This window comes from Parasteatoda tepidariorum, chromosome 5, assembly GCF_982258835.1.
Source record: "Parasteatoda tepidariorum strain Cologne lab strain chromosome 5, Ptep-v5.0, whole genome shotgun sequence".
Lineage (NCBI taxonomy): Eukaryota > Metazoa > Arthropoda > Arachnida > Araneae > Theridiidae > Parasteatoda > Parasteatoda tepidariorum.
In genome coordinates, this window is record NC_141759.1 from 40,290,729 (window position 1) to 40,315,366 (window position 24,638).

At 29.9% G+C, this 24,638-nt stretch overlaps 1 protein-coding gene across 2 annotated transcripts in view; it reads right to left on the reverse strand.

The window, feature by feature from the left end:
* LOC107438212 (neurexin 1) overlaps positions 1–24,638 on the reverse strand; it is a 302,816-nt gene that overhangs the window by 183,363 nt on the left and 94,815 nt on the right. For both annotated transcript variants that reach the window (XM_071185922.2, XM_071185921.2), the window contains exons 3-4: positions 22,373–22,560; positions 19,353–19,618 (exon numbers count right to left, since the gene is read on the reverse strand). In XM_071185922.2, the coding sequence (XP_071042023.1) occupies positions 19,353–19,618; positions 22,373–22,560 (454 nt within the window). The remainder of the gene's footprint in view (positions 1–19,352; positions 19,619–22,372; positions 22,561–24,638) is intronic.

Below are 24,638 nucleotides of genomic sequence, written 5' to 3' on the forward strand. Positions count from 1 at the left end.
CGTAATTCTCTCATTTTTCTAAAGTCAAATTTTCCTAATTTTTTTTTAAAATAAACTATAAATAAAAAGCACCGCCTTAAAGTATTCTAGAGAAATAAAAAATTGAGCAAAATAAATTTTTTAAAAAACCGATTCTGTAGATTTTTAGAGAAACAAACTTAAAAATTGATCTTGAACTTAACCCATTTTGAACATTTTAACTTAATCCTTTTGAAAGAATGGTTTCATTTTTCAGGGAATGAAAAAAGTGGTAGCACAGATTTTTTCTATTGTTATTTGTTTTGCAAAAATCGGATAGTTTTATATATAAGATATATAGTATCACTATACAGATTAATATTTGGAATTAAAGTAAAAAGATAGCGCGGTTTTAAAGCTGAAATAGTAGGTTACATAGTGTACAAACAAATAATAAGTAAGCAAATATGTATTAAAACTTTCTTCACGTAACTGTTTTTTAAAATGTTAGCCACTTTTTGTGGCTGGGAAATAATGGGTTAATATCAATCACCAACTCCTTTGAAACCTTCCTGATAACAAAATCAATAATAAATATGTAAGCAATGTTTTCCTGCCTTTTTCCATTCAGGTTGCATTCATTGATTATAAAGATATTGATATGGTAGAGTTTTTCTGATATTGCTCTATACAGCTTTATTGGTATGTAGCGAATGGTTTATGTAATGCGATTTGTGTTATCTAATATAAGACAGAAATAACAACAAAAATCATAGTATTGCTGGTAGTCTCAGTAGTTATTGCAAGGATAGACTAATAAATTATCCGTTCTTTTATTACCGCAACTTGTCAACATTTAACGTCTAGACACATTAGCAAAATGATCGATACTGTATCAGAATTAGAATTAAGAAAGAAAATACGAACGAGAACAGAAAATGTTATTTCATCGCGACTAAAAACCGAGAGAGTTCAATTTATGTATTAGATAAGTTTTTAAATTTCAAATAAGGATTTTGGGCAACGTAATGAAAAACCACAGTTTTCCCAAAATTGACAGTTTTACACCAAACAGTTCTACTCAATAATATTCTTATCTAGGTAGGTAATTTATGCGTTTTCGAAATTACCAATTCATAAAGGAATAACAAACAGAAACGTGTTATTTATATCATCAATGCTGTTAAAAAGGGGTATGATACAAATTTGCACTTCTGAGAAAAACCAAAAAACTGTTTCAATTGGGTATAATATAGCCTACGTCACAGGTTGTGTTGTTCCTACTAAATTTAACCCATGAACGGCATTTTCTGCGAGTCTAACTTCAAGCCACAAATAAACAAACGAAGTGTTCGATCGTTTAAATAGCTGCTCGCCAGATTTTATTGCATTATAAAGAAAAGTTATTGAAACTAAATACAACTAAATAAACAACAACAACTAAAACAAATAACAACAACTACTAATAACAATAACTAAATAAACAACAACTAAATTCCATTCGTTTAGCATTGCGTCATATGTTGTTCCTACTAAATCGAAGTAGTTGTGTTTTTTTCATATTATACCCAATTGTGAAAAGATTGTTTTAATTGCTTCCAAAGTGTTGGATTCTCTTCGTTAGACATTCTGGAAAATTACTCGGTATTTGATATGAAGAAGTTTTTACACAGTTTTTTTTTGTTCTTCTCGAAGGCACAGATTTGCAACATACCCCCTTTGAACATTGACCGCTTCAATTGTTTTTAACTGTGGGGCGGGACTAAAGATAAAAAATAGTGTTTAAAAAATATTGTCTGTCAGTCGCCACTATTTTCACAACAACGTCCCCTATGGTTCGATGCGATTGCGGATTGGTAAATAAATTATTTCTTTCCTGAAATTTATCTGAGAGAAATAAAACACTTTTGCTCACTTAAACACAGGGTTCGGACGGTCCTAAAAAAATTAAAAAATGAGGTTGATATTTTAAAAAAAAAAAATAATAATCAATTTTTGTTTCATAAGCTTTCTTTTTTAAACTTAAAATTCGAAATCACGGAATTTACACCTATAAATATTTATTTCGAGATATTAGGTGTGGCGGTGAATACAAACTAGTAAAATACATCTGATATTCCTACTTTTGCCATTGCTTCTTGAAGACTCCCCGTGAAGTAAATGATGACTGATGCACGTTAAATCTGTAGAGTCACAAAGTGGTCCATGTTCCCATAACAAATCATACCTCTGGGGGTACTGATCCAGGAGTTTCCTTGTCTTCTGGATTGGTTCAAAATTACAAGGATACGGAGTTGAACATTAGTGATCGTAAATCGGCTGTTCAACGACGGTTATAATATAAAATGAACATTCATATGGTTAGGCAAAGTCTAACCTAAAAGCCTAACCATCTATATGAGCAATGATGGCTCAGGGAATAGAGCGTCTGCCTCCTAATGAGGTGAAATGGGTTCGAATCATCCCAGCGACGGTTAGTGGATACGAATTCTGCATCTGGACCACAGTTTTGACTGTAAAATATCCTCAGTGGTAGACAGATCAGTCCCCTTGCCATCAGACTAACAGTGGGAGGTTTTCGTGGTTTTCCTCGCCACATAACGCAAATGCGGCTTAGTTACATCAAAAAATTTTCTACGAAGGCAAATTTCTCCCAATACTTGATCCAATAGTTCCCTTGCCTTCTGGATTGGGTTAAAAATTACGAGGCTATGGAGTTGAACTTTAGTAGTCGTAAATTCGAAAAGTAGGTCGGCTGTTCAACGACGGTTGCAAACTAAAATAAACATTTATATGAAAGCCTCGATGGCTCAGGGATATAAAGTATTCAACTCCCATTGAGGTGACCTAGGTTCGAGTCCCAGCGGTGCCTGGTTCATACGAATTCTGCTCTCGGCTAGCACCACCCAGTTTTGAACGTAAAATAACCTCAGTAGTAGACGGATCATGGATTAGAGTCCCCTTGCCGTCTAGCTAACCGTTAAAGATTTTCGTGGTCTTAATCTCCATGTGACATAAATGCGGGTTAGTTCCATCAATAAAAACCTCCATGAAGGCCTGTTTGTCTTACTGCTTGATTCCGGAATTCCCTTGTCTTCTGGGTTGGATTCAATATAACAAGGCTTCGGTGTTAAACATTGAGAGTCGCTAACCAATATTGGGTCGGCCGTTCAATACCGATTTTAAAATAAAATAAAAATCTATAAATGGTGACTGCGATACTAGAGATGCCAACTTGCTCCGGACAGTAAATATATATTTTAAAGTGGTAGTTTATCAATTGTGATTCTTAGTTTAATAAATTCAATTTAGTAGATTTATATCCACCACTATTTCTGAATAATTTGTAGACTTATATGATTCACCACTTTATTATGCTATGAGTTATAAAAAGCAAGCGAAAATGGTCAAATAACTGCTAAATTTACTTTGAAATTATTTACCATTTTTTTAAAAATTATTTTGGCGGTTCCGGAGCAGTTGGAATCTCTGCGATACCATGAAATTTAAAGTGATATTCAACACTAGAAAAGATCAAATTAGATAAAGCCCTACCACTTTTTACATTTTAACGCTTTCGAAATGGTTGTTTGGGAATGGTTTTACCCATTAACGACTACTGTTGTGAAAAGGAAACATCTTGTTTTGAAGTAAAAAACACATTATGAAATAATTGGTAGGACATTTATTATCACATTAATCTGATACTTTTTAAATCTTGCCCACAACTTTAATTGTGAAATACTGCCATTAGCAAATTTCAGATCTAAATAAAGATATTAATATTACTAATTAATGGCGGAAGTACGAATGTGTTGTTCCGCCGAGATAAATTCCAAGAATGAAATAATTGAGCTGCCAGTCTTTATGTTCACGTGAACGAAAAAAAGTTCACGTGAACGTTATATTGAAAAAAGTTTACAATATTAATAGTTTTTTTTTGGGGGGGGGTCATTATATCTTTCTTTTTCCTCAAAGAGATTGAACTCATTATTTATGATGAACAAGAAAGTAGCATTAAAACAGAGTAGAAGAAATCAACTAGAAACTAACATCCACCAGTTTCCTTTCAGATTATTTAGTCATGAACGTTTACAGTTTCAGTAAATTAAGGCCACGAACGATTTAAACTCCCAGTTGCAGTTACAGAGTTGATAATCTAGTTCTCCTGCAAACAATGATGCTACAATGAGAATATTAATTAATCCCCCATGCACCCTGACATACATGATCCAACAGATACAGATTATATGGGAAGCTATCACGCGTAACTGATACACCAGCTTTGGAATGAAATGTAACAGACGGCATCCCATATTGATTACTGCCCCAATATTATGAGGAGACGGGATTATACCGGAATGTTATTGGCAGAATAGATTATGAAATGATACCCATAATTAACACAGGCAGAGTAAAGGAATGGCTTGTTTAGAAAATATGCTATCGATTTTGTTCTTCTTGAGTTGCGTTTAAGTTTTGATTTAGTAGTTAGCATAGCGTTCATTAACACTAGGTTTACGGACGTTTCTTATATACCTATCTCTACGAACACGCGTCAATTTGACGCATGAACGAATACATATATATACTAATAAATATTTAATAAATTCAATTTAGTAGATTTTTATTCACCGCTATTTCTAAATAATTTGTAGGCTTATATATTACGCCACTTTTTATTTGCAAAACTTAGTAGTTATTTACCATTTTTTTGATTATTTTGGCGTGTCCGGAGCAGTTGACATCTCTGCACTTAGAAAGCAATGTAATTATATACTATAAGGAAGAAAAAAATGAGATATATATTTATGAAACATCCTAGTATTTCATTTTCAATACTCGAACTACGCAACTGAAACCTTCAAAATCTGTCATCAATTGACATTCTGGGTTTGTTCTTTCTATTATTGCTTATCAGCAACAGTTGTTTATCGCTTGCTTCATTTGAGATAACGATATCGAATAACGGATCTAAGTATTGTCGGTACATTCCTATTTATTATTGATGTGATGTTTACATGTTTACTCAAAATTTTGTCTAAATTACGATCGTGTCAAATTGACGTATATCCGTAGAGATAGATATACCGCAAAAAGAATTTCAATATTTCAACGCTTTTGAAGAAAATAGACTTCAATATATATTAACCTCGATCAATGGATAAAAGTCATTACAAGAGATAAAATAAAAATTCAAGCGGGTTTTGTAATTTTCCTTACAAAACTCGAAATGCGTCAAAATGACGCGTTCCGTAAACCTAGTGTTAAAGTGAAAAATCTAGCTCAGGGATGGCTAACCTTCCGCAGACCATCGCCAATTTTTTGACAACAGAGTTCAGATGCACTGTATAGATGCCAACTTTGGCAACTCCTACGTGTTTATCAAAATATATTATAAAGTGGTCGGAAAATTTAAAGTCGAGGCTTTCAGAATTTTTAATTTTGCCAACATTTGACAACAATTTTGCCAACACACAACGAGAGAGCTGGAACAAAGTTGCGCTGCATATGAGTTGCTAAATCATTTATGTGTTATGTTGAGGAAAATAAATTTAAACCAATGAAGAATTATACATTAAAACATAAACTTAGCTACCATTAACAGAAAATTTTACCAAAAGTGTAAAGGGTTGGCAGCTCTGTGTATACAGTAATAGAAAAATCTATATTTAAAGTATGCAAATAATGGAGAAAAAAAATTATGCAGATTGAATTTAGTTCTAAATTAACACGTTCACGCCGGGCTGACCCACCGGTGCGTCACGCTAGGCTAGTTTGTCTCATCTTGGCAGTGTAAAGTAGTAAAAACTGGTAACAATAAATTTCATTTTTTAGTTTTTTCCGGGAATAATAAAAATCCATAACTACCAATTGTTTTTAACGGATGCAGTTTTTATATTGAATTGCTTCTTCGCCGTGATAAATTTCCATACCCTCCAACTTATGAGGATTTTGAAAATAATTCTTTCTAGTGGTAGCGAACCAAAGTAGAAATTTTTAAAGCAAATGGATCTCTCATAAAACTTTTTTCAGAACTTAAGAAGCTAGCCATATGGCCTGCACTTTTATAAGTAATAGTGGACAAGTTACGCTAAATTTATTTTTTTTTAAATATTAAGACATTAATTTTGCTACCGTCTGAAAAGAAGATTTCTGAAACTACGGAAATTCCGTAGCAGTTGGAGGGTATGAATTTCCTTACAGTGAATTGTTATTGTTGAGAATAGATTAACTTCTCCCGAATATTATCTACTATTGAAATAGTTCTTCTGTCAGTATTTTCACTTTTCCTGGAGTGAACGTGTTAATACACTAAATATTACCAAGATGTACCATTCCAGAATATCAAAATACATACCTGCCAACTTTTAATCAGTTAGAAGATTATTTTCCCCACTGGTAGTAAAGGTGAATTTGAAAAACTATTCTAGGCAGAAACATGCGCAGTATTTTGGAAAGGGCATATGTGAACCATCACTTTATTGCATATTAATATATATGGTTATTTTTTTAAAAAAAAATTGTGGTGGTTAAAAAGATAAATTAAGTTTATAAATACAAGGAATATGTAGAAAGCATACTACCATTTTAAACATAGAAATAAAATTTTACGCCAAATGCGTAAAAGTTGGCAGGTCTGAAAATAATATCAAATGAAAAATAATCCACAGATATTGTGATAATCAGCAGCGCTTGTTGACGGCAAACTTTAATGCTAAAACTTTTTAAAGCATATTTGTTTCTGTCTACAATTAAAAGTGAATGCAAAAAATGTTTGCATATGAATAATATGAAATGTAAGTCATATTGGTAGATACGATTGATAACTAAAGAGATAATAAATAAATAAAAGGATAAAAATATGCTGGACAGAAACCAACAAAGACAATACTCAGGATAAGAATACGTTAGATAAGAACCAATAATGGCAATGCATATAATAAGAATATGTTGAATAAGAACTCAATAAAGGCAATAAGTAGGATTCCTAATTCATAAAAAATTGAAAGATAATATTTTACAGCTTGATGGCTAATCTGATAGAGTCGCAAGATTTATTTTCCAATTATCAGGAGGTTATCAGTGGCGTGCAGCGAGGAAATGTAAGTGTCCTCGTCGTCCGATCCAGATAGGCATCCACAGGATCATTATAAACACTAAAACTTTAAATCCATTACGAAGCATGTCATGCTATTATATCAATGAAAAAAAGTCAATTCTCAAAAGAAAACGCCAAATCAATTTATCTTTCTAAAGAAGCAGATGAAGATATAGGAGAAAGGATAACAATTCGTCAGATCAGTTGTTCAAGAATAACACCATACAGGATGATTTAAGTAAAACTGAAGTGTTTATTCTTTTGAAGAAAGGAGATAAAAATATTTATAAAATAGACCCATGACGAGTATTTTTAAGACGGAAACATTAAATTTAACTTTTTTATCCTTAGTTTACAATGATTTTGAATACTTATATAAATATTTTTGGCACTTAAATAAAGAGTATATATTTATAGAAATAATGATTTCCGTTCAAGAGTGGTTATTGAGAAAAAGATTTTAATGAATATATTTATTGAGAAAAGGATTATATAAAACTTAAAACATTATTTTAAACTAGGAGGCTTCGCCCCCTGCTCGCTAAGGCCGGCCGCACACTGAGGAGGCAGGCGGGAAGCGAGAGGAATATGGAAGGTGGGGTTAATTTGTCTCCCATAGTTTTCTACTAGCAAGCGCACATTGAGGGAGTGAAGAGTTTTTTTCCCTCCAGGAGGCTAAAATCTCCCACAAACCTCTGTAGAAAATTCTAAACCTGTACATTTCAATATTAATTTGAAATTGCAAACAGTTCACATATTTTTCTTAATCACACTATTCTAAATTTCAGTTGTTGAGAAAAGTAACTGTTGTAAGTTTTGTTTCAGTCTTTCCCACCAGAGGGCTAAAGCCATGTGTTGTAAAACAGTATGAAATAGTAGTCTGCCACTGAACGCCGGATTTAAAGCATCGGCTTCGATGAAGATAATTTTGCATTTTTAATTCTCTGAAGGGCGCCACCCTAATAATATGGAATTTGTAAAATAAATGTATATATTTTTGATTGTTGATGAAGCCCATCATTTTGTGTTTTCATCAGTGTTCAGAAGCAGAACAACTATAAGTTTTTTATTTTATCACAGAAATATAAAATGCATAAAAAACAAAGAAAAAAGTAAGAAAATGAGTATAGTCATAGAAAAAGTTTAAATTATAATATAGTATTTATCAGTTAAAATAAAACTTTTTGTTTAAGTCATTTCTAACAATTCAAATTTCTCCGAGGCAATTCTAAAGTATAAATTAAGGTAGTATTGGTAAGTTGAAACACAATATTTTTAATTTTGATGTCAGCAATACAATTCAATTTTTCACAAAAACGATTGTTTCCATTGTTAAATTCAATCTGTCAACAATTCAAATTTTTCTGAGGCAAACTCTTAACCTCTATATATTACTTTTTTATGTACACATTTCTAAATGTCAGTATTCAGCCACAAAATAACTTAAAGTCCTCAAATTTAGCATGAAGTTGTAAAATGTAATGAAAGAGGGTCATAGCAATAAAGAAAGTAGAAGTAAAGTTAGTACTGTAAAATTAAAACAATATTTTTAATCAATGAGCCAAGTTCTTCAAGAAGCAGTTGTAGAAGTAGGTTGTTTATTTAAAACTTTTGTATAGAATTTCTTTAAAAACACAATTGTTAATTTGGGCATTTGGCGATACAACACTTATAGAATTGAAGGATTTGTTATGTCAAGCGCTCAGGTATCATAATTTTGATCTAGTTGCGCTTCTGTGTCATTTTGATTTATTAAGTTAACTTTCAAAAAATTCTATGGCTGGCAACAGCATTCTTATTTTTTAAGTTGTTTATCTTTATTTCTGTTAGAATTCGTTATTTTTTTAGCGAAATGTTTTTTAACCTAACAGAATTCTTTGCCGACTGATATATGAAGAAAATAAAGTAAATATTTAAGTGTTGTGAAAAGAATTTTATTCAGTTGTACAAAGTACTTCAGGCAAAATTTGGGAGCCACGTAAGAGAATTATATATATTAGATCAGAAACACATCATTAAAAGGCAGAATGCTTTGTTTTCAAAACGTAAACAAAACAAAGCAAACGTTGTCACCGGCAGAAAAGAAATACAGCCAAAATTTGGGAGCCACGTAAGAGAATTATATATAATAGAGGATATCACATACCTGTTTTAGCGTAAAAAGGCACATAAATGTTACTTCATTATTTTAAATGATATCACATACCTGTTTTAGCATAAAAAGACACATAAATGTTACTTCAGTTTTCAAATTATTGATCTCCATTACATTTACATCCATTACACGTTGAACGCCACGCTAATTTTGCATGGCTTGCCCGTCTGGCCACACGGTAAATAACTAGAAACTAAATTTGCAAATATTAGACAGATTTTGATACTTTTTTAAAAGGTTTAGTTTACATATCTGAAAAAGTGGTGAATTATATAAGCCTACGAATTGTTTAGAAATTGTAGCGGATAAAAATCTACTAATTTGAATTTAATGAACCAAGAATCACAATTAATAAACTACCACTCGAAAATATTTATTCGTTGTCCGGAGCAAGTTGGCATCTCTGTGTATATAAATAGAACTATTTTTGTGTGTTCTATATTGCATTAATTTCTTCAAACCATTTTAGTATCGATAATAATATAAAAGAATTAAAAATTTACTCGAATTATGTGTTTCTTATAATCTTGGCTTCGCGGGTCACCGGTGACCCCCATGACATTCAACGCGTTAAATGAAGTTTTACATCTCCAATAAATCTTTAACTTAAATGACTATGCTATCTATTTAGAGCCTGATTAACAGAAAAGTATTTTATTCCTTACACAAAAGCTTTACTGATATCGTTTGACCAAAATTAGTCTTCTATAATAAAATGGACAAACTTATCTTTCTAATGTTCACCACAAACTATACAATTAATGAAGTACTGTTTATTAGTAATATCATTTAAATTATAGAATAGGAAACTTTGTCACTCCACATGATTTCAATTACAATTAAGGGATTTGTTAGTTGTTTAACAAAACCTTTCTTACTTAGATCGTTTCATTTAACATTAATGTTATCTTTGTGAAAGAGCATATATAATTTCCTTCCATTCTATTATTAATGATAGTACAATGCGTTTGATATCTTATTCACTTAGATATATTGAATATATTGTAATGGAATTCATTGCGTTCAAAAGCTTTCCTGTGCTTGAATTTTATCGTTATTTAAAACCTCATTTTGATGAGAATATGTTTAATTTTAACTTAATATCAATTGAGTCCACAAAGTCAAGATTGTCATTTGCAAATGAAGCTATTAGCTTAATTAATTCAAGTAATAGTTTTCTGTTTCAATTAAAGATTTAATCAATTTGTACCTAGTGCCCTTTTAAAAAGGAGAAAGTGGTTGTATAAGTGTTTCATCATTAGGATTTATTTTGCGGGTACAAAATAGTAGCATACTATAATAATATAAATATTTATAAATGGATCTGAAACCCATACTTACTGTTGTTTTAAATCTAAATCATCACATAACAGAAATAACTATTTATTTGGTGTAACAATTATGCACTATCATTTTTTTCATACAGTTTACATAAACCACTTTTTCTGTCCGAGAATTAAGGGATTAAAAATATTTGCTTTTCTTAAACTTATTGATAAAGTTCGATTAAAGGGTTTGAGAAAAAATTTATGATACGCCACATTTAAAAATTGTCCTGAGAGTGCCTTTTTAACCCACTAATGTTCGCTCACAAGAAAGAAATGGTATCACACGTTAGTCAAAATAAGTTCGATCCTGGCACATGACTAATCAACTGGAGCGTGCATATTCAGCAAGGTGTACGTTAAATGTCATGGCTTAAAGTTCTCTCATTGGTTGGGGCGTGGAAGCCTGGAAAGAGGGTTTTCAACTCAGGCACAGTCCACGTCATCTAACTGAGGAAAATAATTACGTGGACTCTCAAAGATACGGGACTCTGCATTTCTGGTGTCATAAAATTACGCATAAACGGTCCCAAAACTTTTTCTTTTATAATTACAGATTAAACATTTTGAAGAAAAACAAACTATAAGATATCACATATAGATTCATATTTAAGAAAAATAAACAATAAGACGTCACATATAATTCATAATAAATAAAATATATCATGTTACATTTACTAAATTTAAAAAAGCTAATATTAATTCTGATTTTTAAAATAAATAGTTCGTTTTGTAAAATTAAAATTTATATTTGGGATTTTATTTAGAAGAATAAAAACTACAAATATAAAGTCAAATGTAACACTTTTCTAAACTTCCTTGAAATATATGGATATGAATTTAAATTCCGTGGATATGAATTTAAATTCAAGTAAACAATAATTTTAATTTAAGAAAGAAACTTATCACCGTAAATTTAATTTCCATTTTAATCCAATCTAATGTTCTTTTAGAAAAAAGAGGAAGCTTGACTTCTCAAACTGACTAAAATATTCGAAAAAAGCTCCTTTTCGTAAAATATTAATCTCACACTCTATCATGTACTTTGAAAAGTAAATTCATGTTTACAAGTTAAAGTTAAACGTTTTAAAGAAAAACCAAACGATAAAAAAAGAAAATTCAATTTTAATTTCAGAGAAGATAGAATTTTTAGCTTCATAAAATTTCATTTAAATTGCACTTGTTTATTTTACAACTCCATTGTTCCATTTCAAAGGGCTCTCGAGGTATGGTTTATTTTTCAAAACTATTTTCTATCACAAAATAAAAATGTAATTTACATTTTGATGTATTCTCTCTGGTTCATTTAGTTGAGTCTATGAATTTAATTAAATTTTTTGAGAGAGAAGTTTATTATATAACTGAATGAGATTAATTGAGAATTTTTCTGATTTTCTCAATTCCCAAAGTCAAAAATTATGCTCCCGTTTTCCAGTATTTTTGAGCATCTTAATTGCATTCTCCTATTGGGCCTCTTGGCAGAAAGCTCTGATTAAATATTTTTTCTCAAAGAAATTTAAGAATACAATGAAATGAAGTTTTTCAAGGCTATGTAAAGTAATTTAAATTTTCTTTTGTGCGCATTTGATTTTTTCATTTTGCAGCTAAACTCTTTATTTTCTAGTAAGTCACTTTTGGGAGCAAACAATGCCAATTTTTTTCCTGATTTGATTACATTAATTTTGATATTTCTATACGAAGTTAAATATTCATGAATTTAGTTTTAGAGTTCTTATTCTCTTTATTATCTAATAAGTCACTTTTGAACGCAAGTAATATGGAATTCTTTCTTCATTTGATTATATTAATTTTGATATTTCTATACGAATTTCAATATTCATAAATTTAGTTTTATAGATTTAGAAAATCAGTACGTAAATAACATAATATAATCTATGTAAAATCCTACTATGATAAACTGAAAATATGTTTCAGAAATGTAACTTTTTCTCACCTTAATAACCTGATCTCTTTTTGTTTTATTTCGCATTTTTAGAGGAAAAATAACATGAAAATCACAATTTTATTTTTTTTCGAATTTTCAAATGTTTGTTATTTTTATTCTAATTTTTTTCTCGCACAAACTGAAAAACTAAAAAATAAATAACCTTCAGTTGATTCTACTAACCAATCAAAACTATAATTTCTAAAAAAGAAGGTTGTTTTTTTTAGCAAAGAAGAAGGAAAAAACTATAAAAATTCGTTTATTTTCTTAAAGTGAGTCGGTAGGGAATATATCAATATTGCTAAAACTGACCTTTTTCAATGTACATTTTCTAAGAAACTACTTATCATATCGCTTTGGAATTTTTTGGGTAGAAATTTTAGATTATGTGAGTTCTATACTGTGGTAATGCTCTAGAGTTGACAGGAATACAGTTTGAGTTATGAAAGATGTTTGCTCAAAACCGATGAAGCTTTTTCAAACATTAAAAGTTCTCAGTTCAAAATTTTTAAAAAACATTTCTGACAAAGATATGTATTAACAGTTGTCATTGTGTAAACATGTATATGTAAATATTCTGTGAAAAAAAAGATGAAGCAATATCTTGTTTACATGCTGAGAAAAGTACATCGAAAATAGTCAGTTTTAGCATTAATTGTATAAACCTTACAGAAGTTTTTAAATACTACATATCTCAATGGATATGGGTACTACGGTGACAGTATTTAAATATCTTCAGAGTGGAAAAAGTTTCTAGGTATATTTGCCTACGAACAGTCTTTGAGTAAGGTCAGAAAGCATATATTTCAGTTGTTAATTAAAACGCCAAGAGAACGAAAGATAGTACTGTAAAACTTTAAAGGAAAACTAGGAATTTAGTTATTACGCCAATTGGGTAGCTCGCGGATCAATAGTAAATGCAAGCCATAATCGTTGTTTCGTATTGTCAAAGTATAGTTGAACCATATTTTTCTCAAATTTATTTTTTGCCCAAAAAGCAGACAAAATGACTGCATTGTGAAAGAATAACTAATGTATAAAGAAATTTGCTTAAAATTAATTTTTAATATTTTTGATATTATTTTCAGTTATATAACAAGTTGTTAGTAAATATTAACAATAAAAAAATATATGTTGTACAAAAAGTCACAAAATTTTAAGAAATTGTGTCATCTTTGTTTATCTAATTGAAATTAAAAAGCAGTCAAAATTACTTCCTTGGGCCATCTAGTGTTAAAACTTTCATCCTCTCAGTCCTATTTGTGTAAAAACCAAAACACATCAATACATATTTTTTGAAAAGGAAATTGGTTTATACATTAAAAAAAGTCTCGAGATTGATTTCTGAACATTAAAGTAATAAACAAAACGCGTAAATTTCTCTTTATTTCATCGTTAAATTGAAATGTTATTATTATAATTTTTAAACATCGTCAGAATCTTATAAACAATTGCTCTAAATCATAAAGTTTTTAAAATGCGATTTTATTTTATTAAAATTCTAAACCACCAAATTACTTCTTAAATATTTTGTATGCTGCTACCACTTCTTAAAATTGTCGCACGAAATTTCAAAGCACTTCTGTGCATCCATTCTCTTTTCAGCACTTTATTCTTATAAATGTCAACTATTCCATCACAGTCCTTGAAACAACACGACAGTTACATCCAAGAACCGCGAAACAACACACACGGAATAACAAACTAGAAACACATCTTAAATAAATGTCTCTTCTTAAAATACACGAACACATCCGTACGCCTGCATGGAAACATAATTGAGAACGTCACGAGACGAAGTTTCGTGCCTCTCGAGCAAAATTCTACTCGGAATCGATTGACAGAGTAGTATATTCTCAAGTGATCTTTTCTCGTTCGTTATTCAGTTTGCATGTGTGGCAACATTGCAGTAGTCGTCTACTTTTCCAGCAACTTCGACTTGGAAAGGAAATTTGATTACACTTCGTTTGTTTTGAAGCCTTTTCGTCCAGCTTTCATTAATTTAATTTATAAGTACTGTTTCAAATTCTAATGTGCAGTGTTAAGTTGTCAAAGACATTTGCAAATAATTCAAATTACCCTTTTTAAAGCACTTTCTGCGATGAAAACTTGGAATTTCACGAGATATGAGAAAGGTGATATGCAAATTAGAAGCAATCGTTCCGAAACAAATTAAAATTTTAAATGATACGTTGTGTGTTTTAAACAAAGACATTTTTCAATTCTTCAAAGAGGAATAAAATATATGGTAATATATGGAATTTTTAGTTTCCGTTTGAGACTAATGCATAATTGGAATTTTAGAATATGAATAATTTAATATTAATTTTTAAAACTTTAAAGTTAATCAAGCAATTTTCAATGTTTAGTTAACCTTTTGAACAATTAAATAAACTGATAGGAATTTACAGAAATTTATTTTAATGTCAGTTAATAAAACATGTCATTAAATCACACTAGAAGGCCCAGTTAGATATAGTTTTGCACTATCGCGTTCAAGCTAATTTTGGTCCAAACTTTTGCTACCACAAGATAACGAAATATTCATATGTATCTAATCAGACTGGTATTAAAATTAGACTAAGACAAAGCTTCAACCAGAAAAATTAATTAGACTAAGCTTAAGCCAGAAAAAAAACTAGACGAAGCATCAGCCGGAAAAAACATTTTATTCTGTCAGAATCAAACTTATGATTAAAAAAAAAAGTCGCACTATAATACAGACTGAAAAAAAAAAACTAAATTTCAGTCAGAATATGACAAGCAATATATCATTTAGAAGGGAGCAAATTATAATTCAGCCAGAAGTAGCCAAATTAGGTTTATGCACGAATTAAGATTCGGTTAAACTAAGACAAACAGTCGGAATCACGGCCAGAATTTAAAGGTTGGAATAGAAATAGACAAGCTATAAAGGTTAAATAAGCTATAATTTAGTCACATGGAAACAAATTAAAATTCAGTCAGAAAGAGCCAAATTATGTTTTGACATAATTAAGATTCAATCACAATAAAACAAACGGTCGGAATCACTGCCAGAATCTAAAGGCTATACTTAAAGTATAGTTTGATCTGGAGAAAAAAAACAATCTTCATCAAAATCAAATGAAATTATGATTCAATCAGAAAAGACAAAACCCCGATTTCGTCAAAATCGAATTAAACTCTGATTCTGTCAGCAGTAGATACGTTATGATTTAATTATAAAACGAGAGCAAGAAATAAATATCAATAAAATGTATTAATGTCAATGAAAGGCTGTTTGAAATAAATTAAAGTAATGCAAAATGTGATTTTTTTAAATAATTATTAGACCTAATTTATTCCTTCCTGCTGTTTAATTTGGTATGCATACTAGCTGCATAAATTAGAATAGAAATTAAGAAGTTGAAAATTCTGCAAAATAAAATTCCACGTTTACTTTCTTCTAATTTTTTTATTAAAAAAACTAAATTCCACAAAATAAAAAATATATTTTCTGCAAATAATAAGTCAATACGATTATTAATAATTATTAGACTTAGAAATATATTAATTCTTTTCCGATTTTTTTAGCATGCATACACACTTTACATAAATTAGAACGCAAACTTGAAGGTAAAAAAATTCTTCATAGTCAAATCGTATTATAAAATTTACTATTTTTTAAGAAGTAAACTAATTACCACAAGTAAAAAATATCTATTTTGTAGTTTTATAAACAATACGGCGATACGTTTCTTTAATAACTTATTAGACTTAAACATTTATTAATTGTTTTTGACAGTTTTATTTTGCAGGCATTCTAACTACATAAATTCGAAGGTTTGAAAATTGTTCGTAATAAAGTTTCACGATTACATTACACAATTAAAAATAAAAATAAAAACTAATTACTACAAGTGAAAAAAATATCTATTTGATAAGCAATACTTCAAAATAAAAAAGAAGCGAAAAATTACCATTAATAATACTATTATTATATGGCTGTTTGATATTGTTTTTGTTGTACCGTCAGAAAAAAAAACTGTTTACATTGAAACAATTTTAGAAGTTAGGCGAAAACTTTCCATACAGAACATGACGTGTGCTAAAGGAAGATAAAACTCCTAAACCAGACGACGAACTTAAGCCTTTAACACTTCGATTACTCACCAACAGCAAACAACAAAAAAAAAGTTCTTTTAGTTTCTTTTCTTTCACCAAACGATATCTAATTCCTTGCGCCCAGGGACAAACGCTCCAAGCTGTGTGACACAGAAATTCTCTTCGGGAAATGGTAGAAATTGAAACGAATCGATGCTGGCGAAGAAACAAGGAATACCAAACATGTTGAAAATAATTTTTTACCAGTTTGGGGACATTGCTTAAGGAAAGATCAGAAAGAGGCAGTTGAGCTTGAAGATAAATGAAATACCAACGATCAATGCTGCGTAGAACTTATTTCTTTTTCGTTTCTATATATAGAAATAATACATATCTTGAATTATAAGAGATTTGATTGATGTCCCTGTGGACTAGTTGTGTGATTCTGGGCATTTTCCATTTACTAACAGATGAGTATGTCGGATTTAATTTGTAAAATGGGAGTTGGGGACATGACTTTGTATTTTTATTCTGTAAGAAGAAAACCAATCCTTTTCGAACGTAAATAATAAAAGAGTTTTATGTTTCGTGTAGGCGGAAGTACATAAATCAATAATAAATGCAATTCAGAACATAAGTTAAAAAGAGAGAGTGGAAAATAAAGAGCAACATTCTTATTCGAAAACCGAAAAACTCAAAAAGTTTTTTTCGGAAACGATATTTTATTTATTAATTCCAGAAGCAGTGTTTTTTTCGTTCGATCTAACCATGAGCAATGAGCCAAGTGTATTTCTTTATGGATGAATATATTTAGCTATTTATTCGGATTGAAATTTTTTTGCAAAATTACTCAATTGGAGATGGCATCAGAACTTAAAATTTATGATTTTAAGAATTTATTGAGATTACATAGATATATATAGTTCATAGTTGGATACTTTGTCATTTAGCTCTTTTGTGGGTCTTCGTCCCCCTAATCTTTCTATACTGCCTCCGGCAGTACGCATACAACACCAACCATGGCTATAAGCACCTATCCCCAATCTTTCAGGTCTCTATCTTTTAACTCCATGCAATTTTAAACCCGGTCAGACGACGAAAACAGCTCTTGAGTTTGTGCTATTTTCTCCATACTTCCATATTCCAAACAATCAGAGGATATTCAGATTTAACGTGAAACTTGCTGTGTATTCCCTCCTGTTTACTATTCTACGAGGATCGAACTTGCAATCCCCAGCTCTCTACCTGTGGTGTGAGCGATGCCATAACCGATTGCACCAGTGGAGCTCTTGCCTTCCGCTGCATTGTTTTAAAATTTCCAGTGCTTCTTTTAAATATAATAGAATTAATTCAAGTTGAAATAGTTAAACCTAATCAAACATAATAACCATTAGATCATGAATACACCTTCGACCTAAAAAGGAGATAGAAAGCTAAATACCGGTTAGATGTAAACGAAGTAAAGAAAGGTAAAGATATTTTCATCCAAACCACCGAACACTCTTTTTTTTCCAAAAATTGCTCAGAAAAAATGCCTACCATGCTTTACTAAACACGATTGCTAATTTTTCAACTGTCTTATATAAAGTTATAAAAATGAGAAAATCGCGGTATTTTGACAGTTAAGAAATGTTATTGATTTGCAATAAATATTTAATTTTTTAAACTGTCTGTTAATAATATTTTTAAAATAAAATGAATGCTAACGTTCAAACATTTTGTTTGCTTTAAACACAAGTGTTTTGTACTGTTTAATTTTTTCAGGGCAGTAAAATGCAATTATTGCTAGAGAGCACCAGAATTTTTGAAAAATTTAATCTAATTAAAAAAAATTGACTTAATTATCTAAATCATATGTTACGCGAAATAGTGGCTTCAAAGAACTTCGATATAAATTTGTATTGAAGTAATTAAAGTAATCTTAGAATCAAGGGTTGAATCACTTTTCAGTATCAGAGAAGTAGACGGAAAATTAATAATTGTTCTAGTTAAATCGTATGTAACAATATCTTAAATTGTAGTTCCGAGATTTGAAATTGCTCTATTCAAAAGAACGTTTCGAGAAGCCTGAATCAAAATAGGTATTCTAAGAATTAAACATAAAACGCATTTTCTATTTTTAGTAGATTTGGTGAGTAAAATTGTAAATTAACTTACATAGAACGACGTTCTAAAAATGGAAGGTTTGCTTAACGTTTGGTTACTTTACTTTGATAACGGTTTGTTTCGAAGTTCTTTTTACAAGAACTTGGAACTAAAGCCAAGTTCTTTTAATAGAACTTCGAAATAAACCGTTATAAAAGTAAGCTCACGCCAGTTCACATCAAGCACACTTTACATTTTTTCAGAGCACCGTTCTATGTAAATTAATAGCTGATCTATTTAAATTATATGTCCCGTTACATTGTATTGTCAATCCAAAATTTAAAATAAATTCAATTATACATCTATATTAGAGTAAACAATATAAGAAATAAAGGTTAAGCACACTTCCTTTTATTATTAGAGAATCGCGAGGGGGAAAATGCAAGTTAACGAGTCTTTTATCTAAAACATCGAATTGTGATTCCACAATTTTAAATCATTCAGTTAAAAAAGAACTTCAATATAAATCGGTATAGAAGCAAGTAAAGTAATCTAAGAACCAAACGTCAAGCACACTTTCCACTTTCACATAATCGTAGAGAGGAAGAAAAAACTAGTCTCAGCCAAACACAGCTGATAATGTCACTCCATTTATCCAATTGCCACATCTGAAGCTATAAAGAAGAAGTAAAAAAAATCAAGAAGTTTGAAGCTTACTCTGTTCGCAGAGATCTCCTTCGTAATCTGTAGTCCTGCAGTCACAAATGGGGCCCCCATCTGTGGAAATGCACGATCCACCATTTAAGCAAGGATTGCTCAGTTCACAATGATCGTGGACCGTCACCGTTTCTTCCCCATCTTGGCTGCTCATCAGATTGTTGGAGGAAGAGGAGGATCGAATGCCTTGTGACTCTTGAAGATCTTGCTGCTTAAGGACACCGTCATCGCTGGTGAAAATGACATCTTTAACTGCTCCCTGGAACCTGCAAGACATAGAGGAGAATTGCAGTTCAAAAGGAAGTGTCCATTTTTGCGCTAACTTCTGTCAACAAATGTTATCACTGTTGACCTCCTGTTGTTGTTTTTGTCATAAAATTTTTTTTGTTTCATTATGTATAGGGTTGTTGTACCAATCCTCAATTTATATTAGGAAACATGTTCTTTATTTGGTCTCGCCTTTTACTAATTTAAAATAATGTTTACGTCCAAAAAATTTTCTAACTTGTTAACACGTTAATGAAACTATCTTAACATTAAACATTGATGCATATATTTTCGTGTGTTTAATGTGTAGTAATTGGGGAAAAATATTAGAACATTACGCAGAACTTCTTAAACTCTACAATATACAGGGTATCTCAAGAAGTCATTTTATAGGAAAACACATGTTTAATTCAAAATTGAATTTTTTTTTTATTGAAACCTAATCTGTGTACAATTAAGGAATACATATGAAATAAAATATGGGATTTTGTGGGCACATATGTACAATCGAAAATTTCTATTTTTTTTCTTCGAAACTTTCAATGATTATTTTACATAAAGAGCTTAATGGGTGAACTAGGTAAGTGATATTTTCAGGAAAATTTATTAACAGGAAAAACAACATAAAAACATTAGTTTTCTGTTGTTCATATGTACAAGAGTACCGAGAAAAAAAATAATACTTAGTAATGCCAAACGCAAAAGCTTAAACATTTGCTGAACTTCGATAATTGAATGGAATTTTACAAAAAAAAAAATAATGTGAATTCAATTTTAATAAAAGCAGACACAGTTTTAAAAAATATAGAATTAATTTTTTTTAATTGTACGATATTTACTTTAAATTTTGACAAATTACAAATTCTGAAGAAAAGAAAACAGATAACTACATTTCCATGCATTAACGACCTATTTATTTTTTAACCCATTAAAGACTAATGATTTTTAAGAAATCGTAAAGATAAACAATATTTAAGTCATAACAAAAATTATCTAAAACTATTTAATCATTAAATTCGTTAAGTCTTAGCATTTTTATTTCTTTCTTATAATTCCCATTCCATTTAGAATAAATAAATTTCATAAACCGTGTTATAATTCCATGGAACTCAAATCTCTGTTAGAATTCCGGTTTTGAATATTTATTCCTTTTAGCGAGAAAAATTAAAACGTTTTTCAAATTTGAGTTCTAAAATTTCATTTCTGAGTTAATCGGATTTAAAATAGTTAACTTTAACCATTCCTTAATTAAAAAAGAGAGTTCGTGCGGTTAAAAGCTTTAACAGTTTTCGCGTTACTCAAATGCAATTTAAATATTTATTTGATTACTGTATAAATCGTTATTTATTTTATTTTATTCATGAAAAGTAGTTATTAATTTCGCAGTTTCCCTATTTCAGCTTTCATATGAAGAAAAAAATCAGATTTAAAAAGTCGAATCTTTTGAATTACTGAGAAATATTTTGTTTAGCTCAATTAATTAAATGTGATCTAAAACGTAAAATCTGATGAATCCTCACAGGTAATCGTCATAGGAGATAGGAATAGTAAAAACTTTTTATCTCACGCTATTGTTTTGAAAATAAAAATACCTATCTTTGGAAAAGCAAATAAGGGAAGAAAAAGAGAAAAAAGCAGACCTTAAATCTACAAACGTAAGAGCTATTAGAAAGGAAGAACTTTTCTTTTTTCATTTCTTTTGTTCGGAAAATAAAGGTAGTTAATTTTAGGAACGCAAAAACTCCAAATCCAGGTGGATTCTGATCTAAATTACATAATTTCATGAAGAGAAAATCTTTTATAATCTAATAAAATTAAAAAAAGTTAATTTTTAGTTTTTTTAAGGTTAAGTTTTCCAAAGGTTTAGTGTCCCGAAAGTTTAGTTTCCCAAAATAAAAAAGTTTTTTTTTACGGGAAAAAAAATGAAAAATTTAAAATTCAAAGAAATGAGAATCAAGAGATGTAAGAGTAGCAAAAAGAGAAAACCTTTTATTTCTTACTACAAATCAGAACTTTTATTTTTATTTTTTTAGAAACAAAAAAAAAAATCAGATCTAAATTTCACAATTGTAAAAAGTGAAAACCTTTTATCTCTTACTTGTATTCAGAATACAAAGTGGTATTTCTTTATAGTCAAATCTAGAAAGATCTGTTGTTTAAATTCAGATTTTGAAAAAATACAAAAAAGAAGAAAAAAATTATTTTACTGTCGTGCAAAAAAAGTTTTTTTTTTTTTTTAAAAAAAAAAAAACAACAACAAAAAAGAGTGATCAAAATTCCAAAATTTGAAGAATTGCACAAGAAGAGAAAACTCTTTTATCTCTTCTTTTAGTTCCATTAGTTTACTTTATTTTTGAAGCAAAAAAAAAAATTCACATCTAATATTCAGACTTTGATGGACTACAAAAAGAGAAAACTTTTGTCTTTCAATTGTTCAGAAAAAAGGTTGTTTTTAAGAAACGAAAGAAAAAGTCTGATCTAAAAGACGGAATTGAAAGAAGAGAAAGACTTTTATTTCTTGTTATTATTCAAAAAAGATGGATATTTTTCAGAACGCCAAAAAGAAAGAAAAAACTTTTAAAAACGTCATTTGTAAATATTTTATAGCTAAAATATATTCAACGGTAATGATTACATTATTATAGTTTACAATGACCAAAGTCTTTTCATTTTATTACTTAAATAGTATATTATCTTATATATAACACACACATTTTTAAAGTTAATTTATATTTAATAAATGAAAAACTTACCTTGGCTCAAAAAAAGCAGAGGGTAGAGCCAGCAACGACAATTTAGAGCCATACCAAGATGGAAGGCCTCCAATAAATACGGCGCTATTTGTGGTTGTATTGCCAAATATGTAATCAGGACCGGCAGTAAGACGTTTTTGTACGTCAGCATCAACGGACAATATCGTTTCTTCTGCATTTCTGGTAATCTGAAAATAAAAGTTAAATTATATAATTTATTAAGTAGAACAATAATTAGTTCAAAAAATAAATGTAATTCTTTTTTAAGCTTTTTGAATAAATTATACAGAATTACATTAAAAGTTATAGATTGACTACAAGAGTAAAGTCTCTTTCTTTCCTTTAAGTAAAGACCTGGTCTCGACTTTAACAGAGCCGCACTTATTACACATGTACACACATCCTCACATTCCTTTAACTCGTCCACCTTTTGTATGTATTTCCAAACTGTAAGTACTGTAAATATTCATTAGTGTTTATTTTCCCATTGTACTTTATTTCTTCCTTTTTCCATGTACTTTTTTTATAACTTGAAATTTTGTTAATACCTAATAATGGCTAAGTGCCATTTTTTTTCCTCTCAAGAACTCCATTTTGCTCCCCAAACTTTATTTTTGTCGTGTATGTTTCTTAGTCTAATTTCAGGATGAATGGAAAAAGGGCCGTAAGGCCTCAGACGTCCATTTCCACTGCAACGAAAGAAAGACTTATTAGTTTCCTTGTGTTCCCTGGGAACAATATGGGTCCTATATATCAGGTGAATCGAATAATTCTATGTAGGCCCGATGCTAGAAAAATAACGGTCCTTTGAACCCTTATTGAGCCAAGATTCGTTGGACCCTCAAGATTCGTCCTTATTGGGCCAATGAGGGTCCAAGTTATTTTGCTGCTAGGTTTTTTTTCTTCATATTCTTTAAAAAATACTTCTATTGCTCAAAAGCAATTTCTTACATCCTTCAAAGCTGCAATCAACATCAATAATGCAGAATTTACAGCAAAAAAAAAAAATTAATCAACAAGCAAATTCATCTTTAAGTTAAAATTATCTTACAAAATTCATAAAAGAAATCATTAAAAAATTTTTAAAAAAAAATTGCGAACAATTTCCTGCAGGAGAAAAACTCAAAAAAGGAAAAAAGTGCAATAATTATCAACATCCTAGCTCTGGTTATAAGCCGAATTGCGAACTTTCTAATGCCAACTTTTTGGGGAAAATTTCTTCTAATGGTAGCTAAATTTATGTTTTAATGTATTATTCTTTGTCTTATAAAAGTGATTCAATGTTATTTTCCACAAAAATGCGTGCAAATGATTAAAAAGTTCTTGTGAAGCGCCATTTTGTTCCAGCTCCTTCGTGACGAGACTTTTAAAATGTTGGCAAAATTAAAAATTCTGAAAGCTTTAGCTTTTAATTTCATTCGACTCTATAAATTATTTTTTCGAAAAGCGTATTAGTTAACAGCCCTGTTATAAATTTAGCAGGGCGCCCAATGGTGCCCAAAAATTCTTATTGTTTTAGCATTAAAGCTGTGGAAATTCACCTAATTCAGTAACTACTCAAATGTGCACCCCGCCCATAATGTAACTCTATACGTGTTCGAGTTCTTGAATTATTGTAGTTATCAGGACTGTTTCAAGATAACTTTTTAAAAAGACGAATTGAATTTAATGAAAAAAAATTTACACTACTATAACATCTTCAAATCTATTAAATTTTGACTAAGGACGAAGCAATTTAATTAAAATTGGTAGATCAATTTTGAAAAATGTGCATACTTTGGAGCATAATTTTCAAAAATTATGTGCTAAAAATATTCATATATGAGTTAAAAATATTTTCATTTTTTTTTAATGCGGTGGGCTTAAAACTTCAAAACTGATTTTATAAAACAAAATCAGGGAATTTTTCCTTTTTCCAGGTTGTGGATAACCTGTATTTGGTGAGGTATCCTTTTTGGGTTCGATCTGAGGAGTAGGGGAGAGTGGGGTCAATTGTAACATTTTTTACTTAACTATTTTTAACTAACAAAAAATCCTATATATTATTAGTATTAATTGACAGACGAGTAAAGTAGACTATCCTCTACTAGAAAAAAAAATAAATACCTGATTTTAAATGTTATTATATTAGTTATTAACAATTTTTGACAGTCGTGCACTTGTTACAATTGTCCCCACTTACGGGGTCAATTGTAACAGTTCATAAATTCAACTAAAACATAGTTAATTATACATATTATCATAGTTGTGATATAATTTTTTATTG